We start from the raw sequence: 14,645 nt of genomic DNA, 5'->3' as shown, positions 1-14,645 counted from the left end.
ATAATGAAAGTAGTATCCGCCTCCTGATGTTGTGAGATGGAGATAATGCAGTTGAGAGCTGGGCACATGGTAAACAACCAAGTGTGTTAGCTTTGTGTGTTAGCTGAAGGCTCTGGCCCTTTCTAGGCCTTCTCAAGTCTGGAAGGGAGCCTGCTCCCCCACCCGTTCTGCCATCTGTAGGGTTCTAACTCATCATTGGTCTCCTCCCTCCTCTACTGTTCATGTGGTTTGTGCTCATACTCCATGCCAAGTAGGCTGTTCATGGGCCTAATCTGATCAGCAGATATGGTGGGTGCTGTGCAATGTATTTAGTTTTGAATTAGTTGCTAATATTTAAAAAACAAGAGGATTTCCTATAAAAGCCTGGCTTTCTAGCAATGCTGGGTTACGGATCCATGTGGCAACCATCAGCTGGAGTGGGATGGCAGCTGCCCCCTTTATTAGACAGCTTGAACACTTAAAAATCTGTTAAAGAGGGTGGATCTTGGGACTTATCTGGCCGTCTAGTGGTTAAGACTCTGCACGTCCACTGCACAGGGTGTGGGTTCGATCCCTGGTTGGGGAACTAAGATCCCACATGCTGCATGACATGGCCAAAAAATTTTTAAAAAAGAGGGTGGATCTCATGTTGTGTTCTTACCACAATAAAGTAAAACAAAAACAAACAAAGTAGAGAGTGGCTACAAGATCCTGGGTAGAGGGGAAAATGAGGAGTTATTGTTTAATTGGTACCAAGTTTTAGTTTCGTTTTTTTTTAAATTTTTATTTATTTATTTATTTTTGGCTGCTTTGGGTCTTCGTTGCTGCACGTGGGCTTTCTCTAGTTGCCGCAAGCGGGGGCTACTCTTCGTTGCGGTGTGCCAGCTTCTCATTGCGGTGGCTGCTCTTGTGGAGCACGGACTCTAGGTGCTCAAGCTCCAGTAATTGTGGCACACGGGCTTCAGGAGTTGCGGCATGCAGGCTCAGTAGTTGTGGCTCGCAGGCTCTAGAGCGTAGGCTCAGTAGGTGTGGTGCACGGGCTTAGTTGCTCCGCGGCATGTGGGATCTTCCCAGACCAGGAATCGAGCCTGTGTCCCCTGCATTGGCAGGCGGATTCTTAACCACCACGCCACCAGGGAAGTCCCCAAAGTTTTAGTTTTACAAGATGAAAATTGTCTTATGGATAGATGGTGGTGATGGTTGCACAACAATGTGAATGTAGTTAACAGCCTCTGAACTGTAAGCTTAAAAACAGTTAAAAGATAATTTTATGTATATTTTACAATTTTAATAATGGAAAACAACAACTACAACCCAACAGTGTGTCCCCAGCCTAAAGATACATCAGTGTAACAAATAGAGTCCAGAAATAGAATCGCACATACGTGGTCACAAAGCCAAGGTAATTCAATGGATAAAAGTCTTTTCAACAAATAGTGGTGGAACTACTGTATAGACCTACGGGGAAAAGAAATGAACCACAACTTCTACCTGACCCCACATCCACAAATTCTAATAGATCATAGACTTACACCTATCGTGTAAGGTTGGGCTACAAAACTTCTAAAAGAAAACATAGGAGAAAACCTTCTCGAGCTTGGGGTAGGCAGGGATTTCCTACACAAAGAAGCACAAGCCATAAAAGAAAAAATTGATCAAGTAATTTAATCAAAAACTAAAAACTGCTTTGCACAAGCCACTTTCAAAACAAAAGACAAGATGCAGATTGGGAGAAAATATTCGCACTTACATAAACCTAACAAGAGAGTTGTATTCAGAACATACATATATCATCTAACAACATGTTAGTATCCAGAACCCTTGCATTCTATAAGACGAAGAACGCGATTAAAATAAGGGCAAAGGTCTTGAACTAACACTTCACAAAAGAGGGAGAGTGGCCTTGAACACAACTGTACCAGTGACGCTGGCCCCAAAGCGCGGACGAACGCACAATAGGCCTTTGAAGTGAGACAAATGGTCTAACGGGATAGTGCCATAACTACTCCTTGAGAAAAAGAAAACCAAAGCTCTGTCGCTCTACTAAACCTCAACAACCTCAATCTCCCAACTGTTTCACAGATTCGGAAACAGGGAAGCCTCGCGCTACCTGCAAATACATAGACACAGCCCTTGAGAAAGGACCACAGAACGTAGAGAGCACAGGCGCGTCCGGGTTTCCCAGATTGGGCGACCGATTCCAACGTACACGGGGGGAAAGGGGCGGGGCAAAACAGGGCCAGCTCAGGAATAGGAGCGCCGAGGCTGGAGGCTCTTCGAGCTCCAAGGCACGCCCACGTAAGCTCACCCCCTTCGGTTACCCACCGCCTTCGAGACCGTACTCTCGCGGTATTTGTCCCGACTCTCGCGGGGTTTAGCGTGGCACTGGGAGGCCGGGCCAGGGGGCGGGGGTGGTGGTCTGTTAGTGGCGTTGGGCTTCGGCCGTGGTGGCAGCGGTTTCTTCTCTGCTCACGGGGAGCAGCTCAGGCTGGAGGCCAGCCAGGTGAAGAGCTAGTCTGCATGTGTGTGCGCGCTCCATGGGGGCCGGGAGGCCTGGGGTGAGAGGGAGCTGGTCTCGGCCTCGGGCGCTGTCGCACCAGGCCAGCGGGAGGTAACTGAGGCGCGGGCTCCGCCCTAGCCCCGCGCCCTGACCGCTTTCCTCCCCGTCTCTCCCAGCTCTTGCCGCCGCCTCGGTCGCGATGGGGGCGCAGGACCGGCCGCAGTGTCACTTCGACATCGAGATCAACCGGGAGCCGGGTGAGCCGGGACACTGGGTAGCCCTGCGGGCCCTGGGCTTGCCTTGGGGAAGGGGAGGGGTCTACCTTCATCACCCCTCCCCCAAGCCTTTTTGGGAGCTGGAAGGCGCAGTCGGCACTCTCTTTTCTCTTGAGCGAAAGTCTGTGCAGAGGAGAGTGGCCCGGATACACCACTCCAATCCTAAACAGGCCTCACAGTCCCAAACTCTATGCCCCCCTGCACCCCCGGAATGAGTGTTCATGCCATGCCTAGCGCCAAGAAAAGGGGTGCAGTCCTTTGTGGACTTTGTCTCTCTCAGTGTCTCTAGGGGGCAAACACTCCCAATTTCGATTTCTGGTCTCTCACTGTACTGTGAGCTTTGGACTCGTATATCCTGTATTTCCTAATCCTTGTACAGCATTAATAGGTTAACTCCGCTTTTATTTTTCCTTAAGTATCTTTAGCCAGAATTTCTTGGTTCGTAGGAAAATGACTTAGCACAAGTCTTGGGTGATAAACCAAAGCATTCAGTACCAACAGACTTGCAGCATGTGTGCGCTTAGCATTAATGTTTTGTTTTTAGGGAATCCAGCCATTCGTTAGTATATTTTGTTGAAAATAAAATATTTTCTTCTAGAGGGTAGTTGTTTCGTTCTAAGTTACAGAGCGCGCGGGGTTCCAAACTGTTTTCTTACCTCTTTTTTAGTATCTGTGAGGGAAGTTTTAATTGGAGGCATATATACAGTCTTTGTGCCAATCTTGTTCAGCAGATTCTAGGTGCTGCTGTTCTAGACTCTGAGGATATAGCAATGCATTAAACAAAGACCTCTCTTCCTTGTAGTTTATATTCTATCGGAGAAAGGCAGACAATAAACCAAAAAAAATTTTTTTGTCTTGTAGTAGGGATACTGTTTTATTTTATTTACTTATTTATTTGGTTGTATCAGATCTTAGTTGCAGCAGGCGGGCTTCTTAGTTGTGGCATGCATGGGGGATCTAGTTCCCGGACCAGGGATTGAACCCCGGCCCCCTGCATTGGGAGCGCCACCAGAGAAGTCCCTAGGGATACTGTTTTAATAGGTCGGTCAGAAAAGGCGATTTTGAGAAGATGACATTTAAGCAGACCCGAAGGAGATGAGGAGGTGAGTTGTGTGGATATCTTTGAGAAGAGCATTCCTGGTAGAGGGAGTAGTTAGTACAAAGGGCCTGAGGAGAAGAGTGTACCTGCAAGTTTTAGGAACAGCAAGAAAAGCCCACGGGGGCTGGAGTAAAGGGGGCAGGTGAGTAGCAGGAAATGGGTAAAGGCCATAGTGAGAACTTTGACTCAGTGAGATAAGATATTGAAGGGTTTTGAGCAGAGGAATGATGTGATCTTAGTAATTTTGTTGCATTCTCTCTTTTTCATACTTGAGCCTTGTGGATCTTAATCCTTACTCTATAGTGAATCCACGTGTTTTTTTTTTTTTTTTTGCGGTACGCGGGCCTCTCACTGTTGTGGCCTCTCCCGTTGCGGAGCACAGGCTCCGGACGCGCAGGCTCAGCGGCCATGGCTCACGGGCCCAGCCGCTCCGCGGCATGTGGGATCCCCCCGGACCGGGGCACGAACCCGCATCCCCCCGCATCCGCGGGCGGACTCTCAACCACTGCGCCACCGGGGAAGCCCTGATTCCACGTTTTGAATAACAGAGCTTATTTTTTTTTTTTTAAGAGTTAATAATAGCAGACTCCTGGAAAGTGGAGGTCAAACAAAGGTTCTCTAGCCACGTAAAGTACAGTACTCCTTTCCTCGTATATATGTTCATATCCTAGTTTTGCAAATGACTTTCGTCATGAAACATCTCCAGGATACGTTTGGTAAATGTAAAATGAACTTCGGTCCCCAACGCTATAATAACCTTTCTGGTAGAAGTGACTAGAACTCTTGAGAACACTGAATCATATAGAAAACAAGGAATGCTTACATTGTTCTAGGTTGAACCAGTTGATAATTGGCAATTTCATTTGGTTCAGTCTCATATATAATACTTCTCTAGCACTTTTCAGTACTTTTCAGTATATTATGTAAGTAATAGATACTTGATTTTTACACAGCTTTTAAGGATCACCTCAGTTGTTTGAAATGAGGTGTCCTGCTTTGCAGGATTTAAACATTAGTATGTATGTCATTGAGTACTTATTCAAGTAATACTCTTCTGCTATAGTTAATAATTCACTTGATATAAATATCAATATAAAGTAATATGTTTGATTTACTTTGATGAGCAGAGATCCTTTAAGAGTGGACATACTATCCACATTAATGAGATATCAAGAAGTACTGATAAAAATTGAGTTGAATACAACACAGTGTATATTCTTTTGCGTTACTATCAGTGGAAATTTGTATATTTTTTAGCAAACATGTGAATTAGACTTTTGAATTGTAAAGCCACCAAATGAATGCAAATATATATTAAAAGAGGAAGTGTCTTTAAATTATTTGAGTATAGTTATAGAACTCTTCATGTTGTTATTTCTCCTTGAGTGAGTTTTGGTAGTTGGTAGCTTTTAAGCAATTGGTCCATTTAATCTAAGTTGTCAAACAACATCGTTCCTTAATTTTGTGTCTGTGGGATCTATAGTGGTATTGCCTTTATTCCTCATATTGATAATTTGTGCCTGTTGTCTGTTTTTCTTTGGCCAGTTTGGCTAGATGTTTATTAATTTTACTGTCATTTCAAAGAACCAGATTTTCGTTTCATTGATTTTTTTGTTTTGTTTTGTGTTTTCAATTTCATTGATTTCTGCTCTTTTTTTCTGATGCTTGCTTTGGCTTTATTTTGCTCTTTTTCTAGTTTCTTAAAGCAGAAACTTGGATTGTTGACTTGTGACCTTTCTTGTCAAGTATTAGTATTTAATGCTATAAATTTACCTCTGTGAAGGACCCCACAAATTTTGTGTACCGCACAAATTTTGATATATTGCTCATTCTCTTTAAGTTCAAAATATTTTCTAATTTCCCTTGCAGCTTAGTCTTTGACTCATGAATTATTTAGAAGTTTTACTTTCTAAATACTTGGATATTTTGCAGTTGTCTTTCTAATAATGATTTCTAGTTTAATTGCATTATGGTCAGGGAACATACTTCGTATGATCTCAGCTTTTTAAAATTTATTAAGGTTTGATATGTTCTATTTTGGTGAATTTCCCAGGTACACTTGAAAAGAATATATATTGTGCTGGTTTTGTGTAGAGTGTTCTGTAAATGTCATTTAGATAACGTTGGCTAATAGTGTTGTTCAGTTCGTCTATATCCTGGCTGATTTCCTGTCTTCTTTTATTGATTACGGAGAGAGGAGTGTTGAAATTTCTAGTTGTAATCCTGAGTTTATTTCTCCTTTCAGTTCTGTTAGGTTTTGCTCCATTTACTTTGAGGCTCTTTTATTAGGTGGATGCTTACACATTTGGGATTATGTCTTTTTTTTTTTAATTTAATATTTATTCATTTATTTTGGCTGTGCCGGGTCTTACTTGCGGCACATGAGATCCTCGTTGCAGCAGGCAAACTCTTAGTTGCAGCATGCCTGCGGGATCTAGTTCCCTGATCAGGGATCGAACCCGGGTGCCCTGCATTGGGAGCACAGAGTCTTACCCACTGGGCCACCAGGGAAGTCCCAGGATTGTTATGTCTTCTTAATGAATTAACTCACTTATCATTATGTAATGACCCTTTTTATTCCTGGTAATTTTCCTTGCTCCACAGTCTACTTTGTCCAATGTGAATACAACTACTGCAGCTTTTTATTAGTGTTTACATGGTATGTCATTTTCTACTTTTTATTTATTTATTTATTTATGGCTGAGTTGGGTCTTTGTTGCTGGGCGTGGGCTTTCTCTGGTTGTAGTGAGTTGGGGCTACTCTTCGTTGCAGTGCGCAGGCTTCTCATTGTGGTGGCTTCTCTTGTTGTGGAGCATGGGCTGTAGGCGCATAGGCTTCAGTGGTTGTGGCACACGGGCTTAGTAGTTGTGGCGCACAGGCTTAGTTGCTCCGTGGCATGTGGGGTCTTCCCGGACCAGAGCTTGAACCCGTGTCCGCTGCATTGGTAGGCAGATTCTTAACCGCTGCACTACCAGGGAAGCCATCATTTTCTACTTTTTTTTTTTTGTGGTACGCGGGCCTCTCACTGTTGTGGCCTCTCCCGTTGCGGAGCACAGGCTCCAGACACGCAGGCTCAGCGGCCATGGCTCACGGGCCCAGCCGCTCCGCGGCATGTGGGATCCTCCCGGACCGGGGAACGAACCCGTGTCCCCTGCATCGGCAGGCGGACTCCCAACCACTGCACCACCAGGGAAGCCCCCATTTTCTACTTTTAACCTACTTATATCGTTATATTTAAAGTGGGTTTCTTGGAGATAGCAAATCGATGGGTCTTGGGTTTTAATCCATTTTCACATTCTCTGTCTTTTAATCAGTATATTTAGACTATTTACACTTAATATAATTGTTATGTTTGGATTTGTCCCTTTAATAATTGTTTTTACTTCCTCTGTTTTTATTCTGTTCTCTTTTTTGCCTTTTAGATTATTTGAATTCGTATTTTTTAAATTTTCTATTGAATTTTTAGAGATATCTCTGTATAGTTTTTTTAATGGTTACTCTAGAGATTACAGCATATATGCTTGGCTCTTTACAGTGTACTCAGAAATAATATTTTACCACTTCAAGAGAACTGTTAAAACCATCCCACATATAGCATCCTTTACCTCTCACCTTATGTTGTACTTGTCCTATGTATTACATCTACAAACACTGAAAACTTCCTTTCAAATGTCACACATATTTTAAAGAACTTAAGAGGAGAAAAAAAATACTCTTATCATTACCCTTTCTGTTACTGTTTGTTCCTTTTTGAAGTCTGAAGTTCCTCTGGTAACATTTCCCTTCCACATGAAGAATTTGCTTTAAGTATTTCTTTAGAGCAGAACTTCTGGCAGCAAATTCTCTGTTTTCCTTCAACTGCAAATTTTATTTTGCTTTTATTCTTAAAAAATATTTTCACTATATATAGAATTTTGGATTAATAGTTATTTTCTTTGAACACTTGAAAAATGTTCCACTCTCCTCTGGTCTATATGGTTTCTGATGAGAAATCTATAGTGATTCGGACTGTTGCTCCCCCAAATGTAAATGTATTGTTCTTGTCTGGCTACTTTCAACATTTGTCTTGTCTTTAGATTTCAGCAGTTTTATTGTAGTGTGAATTTCTTTGTGTTTATTTTCTTTGGGGTTTGCCGATCTTCTTGAATCTGTGTCTGTCTTTTGCCAAATTTAGGGAATTTTCAGCTGTTGTTTCTTCAAATATGTTTTCTGTCCAACACTATTTCCTCTCTTTCTGCGACTTTGATGACACAAATATCAGAGGTTTGATACTACCCCACAGGTCCCTGAGACTCTGTTTATTTATTTTTTCCATCTTTTTTCTGTTTTTCAGATTGGATAATTTCTGTTAATTGGTCTTCGAGTTCACTTTTTTTTTTTCCGAGTTCACTTTTTCCTCTATCATCTCTGTCCTCCTGTTGAGCCCACCCAGTGAATCTTTAATTTTGGTTATTATACTTTTTCATTTTAAAATTTCCTTTTGGTTTTGCTTGTGGCTTTCTATTTTTCCAGTCATTTTAAGAGTGTTTGTCCTTACTTAGTGGAGTATGGTTGTAATGGCTGCTTTAAAGTCTTTGTCTAATAATTTAAACATCTGTATCATCACGGAGTGGCTGTCTTTGATTGTCTTCTTTTCCCATATGAGATATGAGATTTTCTTGGTTCTTTAAATGTCGATAAATGCTGGATTGTATCCTGGACGTTTTGTATGTTATGTTATATGACCCTGGATCTAGTTTAAATCCTGGGGAGAATATGGACTTGTGTTGTTGATGATGATGATGTTATAGCAAACAGTCAACCCAGTTAGGTTCAGCCTGGAAGTTCCCACCCACCTTCTGCTGTTTAGTGTCAGATCCATGCATAGTTCATGGATAAGCCCACGAATTCATGTACAACTTAATGGGATTGTTTTTTGAGCTCCCTCTTTTTTAAAGAGATCTCCCCAACACATTCTGGCCCTTAGGGACTCCCTTTTTTGGTCATCTGGCTAGAAAGCAAGAGTTTTAGTTTCCGTGTTCTGCCATGTGCTTCCCGTGACTGGGTCTGTCTCTGAGGGTAATTGGCAACAGGATAGAGAGTAAAATGCAACAGGAATTCTTCCTAAGCTCTTGGGACCTCAGTTCCTCTAGTCAGAGAGAAGGGTTCCCCTCCCTTGGAGTTTTATATGCTTGCCCAGTCACCACTGCTGTCACTGCTGCTGCCACTGCAGAATTCCTTAGGAGCTGGGACAAGAGAGTGTGGAAAAAATACACCAAAAAATGAGATATCCCCTATTCACTCTGATCTGTTGGGGCCCCCTTTCTAGAAATAGAGGGCTTTTCTTAGAGCTCTTTCTCTCTGTACCCAGGAGGCAGTTCCAGGTTTCAGATTGCTTTTGATTCCAGGCCAAGAGATATGGGAGGAAAAACAAAAACAAAATTCATTACCAATTTGGTGGGTTTTGTGTTCTGATGTCCTTCCCCAATGCCTACTACCATTATTTTTCAGTCCTTAGGTAATTGTTCCATGCTTTCTGTCCAAGGTTGTTTAGGTGCATTCAATAAGAAAGATAGGGTGGGGTATATTTACTCCATCTTGACTGAACCTAGAATTCCTTATAAATTTTTTAAAGGTCCTAACTGGTAGAAATTAGCCAATCCTTTTTCATCATCTTTACAAATAAATTCATATTTTCTGAAAGTAGTAGCTTTTTGTGTGAAATATGGTACCCAGTTTGGAAGTATAGATATGAAATTTTCATTGACAACTTTATTTTTCTGACAGGTAGGCCCACCCTTCTTTGGTTAAATGTTACTTCTCTCAGTGGTTGTTAGTGCTTGGTTAAACTGAGTACCTTTCAGGGCAGACATGAAATAGGAATCTTGTTTTTCCTTCTTTGGTGCCTCAGAAACTTGCCTTTTACTTGCCTTATTCAGATCTTTATCAAGAAATGGAGTACTGGAGCCCAGGGGACCAGGTTTTAGATATCTATTGCAAACTGATTTAAGCCAGTTCAGTTAAGAATGGCTATTAAGTTCTTTTTAGAGTATATCGGGGAGTCACCGATAAGTTAGATGATGGCTATAGATTGCCTTTGTCACAACCTTGCTACCAGGGAACAGTGAAAGCAAGTCTCATTTGCTGCATGTAGACGTTGGCAAGCAAGTATGCACACAAGTAAGTCATATAACCAGTTCTGTAAGTTTGATGAAGTCCCAGTTCTGTCCTTTTCAGTGCTCCAGGCACTCTTTATGTGAAAGATTTCTGGTCTTGAAAATTGTCATGCGAATCTTTTAGTGTTCTTCACCGGAATCCTCCAAAATCTTGACTAGACCCAGGACCTTTTTGGTGGACCCAGCCTTAGGTTCCACTCCAAAGGGTGACTCCAGATTTATATGTCCTGTTAATGGAAGGGTATGGATTATCTCCAAATGTTTTTATTCAGTCTGTATGTTCCAAACATCACTAATTTACCAATAAGAACCCATTTCTAACATTCATCTTGCTAATTACAAGGCCTCTGTTTGATTAGAAATAAAGATAGCAAAAGCAGTATTAGAAGCCACCTCTGGAGTACGGCCTTTGATTTATCATCCCTGAAGGGTGTTTCTTTCTTAGAGACCTAAGGTATAGTTTTAAAACTCATCTGATTACTTTACATGAGGATGTCTATGTAAGGTATTTTAAAATAAATTGTAGCTGTAATATACTACATTATAGTAGTATAATGGTGTAGACCTTTTGTTTTCAAACTGCGAGGTGGTGTCATGAGGCCAGGAGGAGTCAAACCCCCATTTTTTTCACTCCCATTCCGTTTGTATCCAGTAGGGTTTTCCAAAGGCTGCATGGTGTATGATGACACAACAGATTGAATGCAGAAGCAGATAGGAAAATCTAACTATCTTCTATTACACTAGACATTAATGAGATTTGCAAAAATGTAAAACAATGACACTCATTAAATTTTTTGTTCATATTTGAAAATGTAAATTATTTAAAATAATCCATATTAAAAAGTCTTTAAGTTTCTCAGGAATTGTTTAGAGTATAGAGAGATTCTGAGACCAAAAAGTTTGAGAACTGCTCTTATAGACACATGCTTTCATAGAACTCAAGCATTGGGCTTTATCTGCAGATGTTTTAAACTTTTTGTTTAGATATAATTTCACATTTATAAGAAGTTGAAAAATAAAAATAAGAAAAAGAATACCCATCTATTCTTTACCCAGATTCACCTATTTACATTTTATACCATTTGCTTTATTAATCTCTCTTTCTCTCTCTCTACACACACAATTTTTTCTGAACCATTTGCAGTTCACCCACATCATGGCTCTTTACTCCTAAATACTTGTGTATATTTGTTAAGAATAGGGATATTCATTAAAAGAGTCTTAAGAAACATTAAAAAAAATTTTAAGAAAGAAAAGAATAGGGATATTCTCCTACATAACTACAACGCAGTTACCAACTTCATAAATTTACATTGATACAATACTTTAATCTGCTGTCTCTGTATTCCATTTTTAGCCTAAAAAGTCAATTATAACATTTTTCCCCTCCAGTACAAAATCCAGTCTGGCATCAGATACTACATTCAGCTGTCATGTCTCTTTATCCTTCTTTTTCATAGCCCTTTTTTTTTTTTTTTTTTTGGTCTCTATGACATTGACATTTTAGAGGAATACAGCCCCTTCCCCTTTTATTTTTTAAAATTTATTTACTTTTGGCTGCATTGGGTCTTTGTTGCTGCAGGTGGGCTTTCTCTAGTTGCATCGAACGGGGGCTACTCTTCGTTGCAGTGTACGGGCTTCTTATCGTGGTGGCTTCTTTTGTTGCGGAGCACCGGCTTGAGGCGCACAGGCTTCAGTAGTTGTGGCTCACGGGCTCTAGAGCACAGGCTCAGTAGTTGTGGCGCACGGGCTTAGTTGCTCCGCGACAGGTGGGATCTTCCCGGACCAGGGATTGAACCCGTGTTCCCTGCATTGGCAGGTGGATTCTTAACCACTGTGCCAACAGGGAAGTCCCCCGCCTTCCCTTTTTAAATAGAACATTACTTATTTCGTATTTGTCAGAGGCTTAACGTTGGTTTTCCAAAGTGATAACCAAAATGTTTCTTTAAAGGAATGCTTGACTATAGAATTTTGCTTTATGTGGGCCTCAGAGCAATATTATAAAACCCTGGCAAGTTATCAAAATAGATAAAATGGGGATATCATTGAAATGGGTGTTTTAACTTTACTGCTCAAGGTTCACGTGAATTGAAGAAACTGAATAAAAAATGTATTCTTAGTAGGGCTTCCCAGGTGGCGCAGTGGTTAAGAATCCTGCCAATGCAGGGGACATGGGTTCAAGCCCTGGTCCGGGAAGATCCCACATGCTGCAGAGCAACTAAGCCCGTGTGCCACAACTGCAGCCTGCGTGCCTCAACTACTGAAGCCTGTGAGACACAACTGCTGAGCCTGCGAGCCACAACTACTGAAGTCCACGCACCTAGAGCCCGTGCTCTCGTGCTCTGCAACAAGAGAAGCCACTGCAATGAGAAGCCTGCGCACTGCAACAAAGAGTAACCACCGCTGGCTGCAACTAGAGAAAGCCCGCACGCAGCAACAAAGACCCAACGCAGCCAAAACTAAATAAATAAATTTATTTTTTTAAAAAAGTATTCTTAGTAAACATTGTAAAGTATTTGGAACTGAAACCGAGAAATAAGTTTTAAGTAAAGAGGAAGACAAATGTTTGAGTACTGCTTATGACCTTGGGCAAGCCACTTGACCTCTTTGTAAATGGAGCTACTATAGAGTTTTGTTATTGTGGTTCTAAAGATAGCAGTACAGTGAAATTTGCTTGTATTCAAAATTACCTTTTAAACTTTAGACTCACACTCAAGATAGCTTATACTTTCAGATAGAACGAGCATATGAGATCTGATTTGTACTGAGGGAACAGGAGAAATGAATCTCCCATCTCAAGCACACCCTGGGTCATAAGCTCATGAATACAGTGACTGGATGCAGTGGTCTGCACTATTTAAATGATTTCTCCCCTTTTTATACACTCATAAATTAATAGGACTTCAGTGCAATAGTGCCTGCATAATAAGGTTCTTGGAAAGTAAATAATACAACCACCTGTCTTACAGATTGTGTTTTTGTAAAATGAATTTATTCTAATGGATAGATTAATTAAGGAGCAATACCGTTTGTGTGGTGACACAATTAGATAACAAGGTGGGGAACTAGTGACGTGGCAGAGAAGAACTGTAAACAGCACTGCTATTCTGAGTTATTCTTGTTGTCCTAATAGTAATTTGAAAGACCACAAGAAGGATTATGCTAATGAAAGTGCTGAGAAAGGCCAGAGTGAGGTGTGATCAATTGTAGGATTTCCTCAATGATGTTTAAGTTTTATAACATATTCTTATAACTAAAAACATGCCTTTATTATTGATACTCTTAAGGAAAAAAATCATTTTTACTATGACCTGAAATTCCCTTGTCCCCAACCCCTGTTGTCCCATGGAAACAGTTGTGTTTATATGTGATTTTTTGGATAATGCAATGTTTTATTTCAGTTCTGTCGTTATTGCAGAGCTGCCTGTATTTGTAAAGAACCTAGCACAGTATCTGACACACTTTTTTTTAAGTTGCTTTAATTAGTGCACATGCATGAGCATGAGCTCGAGCACTGAGCTCATGTTCAATTTTAGGGAAAAGGCTTGTTTCCATTTCTGTAAGCAAGAGTGTTCTCCCCCACCCCTTTTTCTCCTTATTTTATTAGAAGTAGGGCCCAGAGAATCCCAGTAATAACACCAGGCCTGGTTGAAAGGTCATGAAAGAAAATTCATATGGATTTTTATGGGGACTTTGAGAGAAGAAAGTTCACTTCTTAGCACCGTCTTTTTCCTTTTCTTTCTTTGCCTCAAAACGCCAAATGAAATATACAAAGATTTTTTCCTTTTCTACCTTTAACATAAGATGGCTGTTCCTTTTCTAATTCTTACCTCCTACCACTGTTTGAGTCCCAGTGCTTTTCTGTTATTTTTCTGCCTTTGTTGGTATTCATCTGTCAGTGTTGTTGCAAAGGAAATTCTGACGTTGGTGGATGAACTAGCTGTCCAGTATGATATTTTACAGTTCTGATATGTACATCATTCACTTTAGAGCCTTTAGCAGTGTTTTTAACCTTGCACCATGGTATTGAGCCCAAAACAATTTGGTTTTGTTCAGTTTTTTTCTTTTGCTCTTAAAAACACAATGTGATGGAAAAGACAAAACCTCTGCTCTAACCCCTGCCCCGTGAGAATGAGAGGTCAATAGAAATTTCTTTTCTTCATCAGGTTAGAGGGTAAGATATTAGAGGTGAGCATTTTTTAAAAAATCATTGTAGTTAGATATCCCTCTCTGAATATTAGACCTGGAAATATAATCACATTTAACTGTTTTCATATGTATGGTACCACTAGAGTGTTCACAACTACTAATCATCTGTAAAGGAGAAACTAAAAATATTTGAAACTTTCATCAGTTTTCACTTGGAGGCATTAAAGATTTTTTTTAAAAACCCTTGAGGGACTTCCCTGGTGGCGCAGTGGATAGGACTCTGTGCTCCCAATGCGGGGGGCCCGGGATCAATCCCTGGTCAGGGAACTAGATCCCACATGCAACTAAGAGTTCACATGCCACAACTAAGCAGCCCACGTGCTGCAACTAAGGAGCCAGCCTGCTGCAACTAAGACCCGGTGCAACCAAATAATAAATTAATTAATTAAAAAAAAAACCTTGATATTGAAGTTACTATTACTATAGTC

General features: G+C 40.9%; 1 protein-coding gene across 9 annotated transcripts in view; it reads left to right on the top strand.

Annotated features, from left to right (window-relative positions):
- Positions 1 to 2,348: 2,348 nt before the first annotated feature.
- NKTR (natural killer cell triggering receptor) overlaps positions 2,349 to 14,645 on the top strand; it is a 47,462-nt gene continuing 35,165 nt past the window's right edge. For 4 of the 9 annotated variants that reach the window (XM_027088211.1, XM_027088209.1, XM_027088208.1 and 1 more), the window contains exons 1-2: positions 2,374 to 2,482; positions 2,656 to 2,736. In XM_027088211.1, coding sequence (XP_026944012.1) covers positions 2,679 to 2,736 — 58 coding nt within the window. In that variant the 5' untranslated portion in view covers positions 2,374 to 2,482; positions 2,656 to 2,678. Of the gene's footprint in view, positions 2,502 to 2,655; positions 2,737 to 14,645 lie in introns of those variants that run through there. The other 5 variants (XM_027088213.1, XM_027088212.1, XM_027088218.1 and 2 more) reach the window with 4 other exon arrangements.

Source organism: Aethalodelphis obliquidens, unplaced genomic scaffold (genome assembly GCF_003676395.1).
Source record: "Aethalodelphis obliquidens isolate GAN/ISIS:26980383/991018 unplaced genomic scaffold, ASM367639v1 scaffold62, whole genome shotgun sequence".
Lineage (NCBI taxonomy): Eukaryota > Metazoa > Chordata > Mammalia > Artiodactyla > Delphinidae > Aethalodelphis > Aethalodelphis obliquidens.
This window is presented reverse-complemented; position numbering and strand designations above follow the sequence as displayed.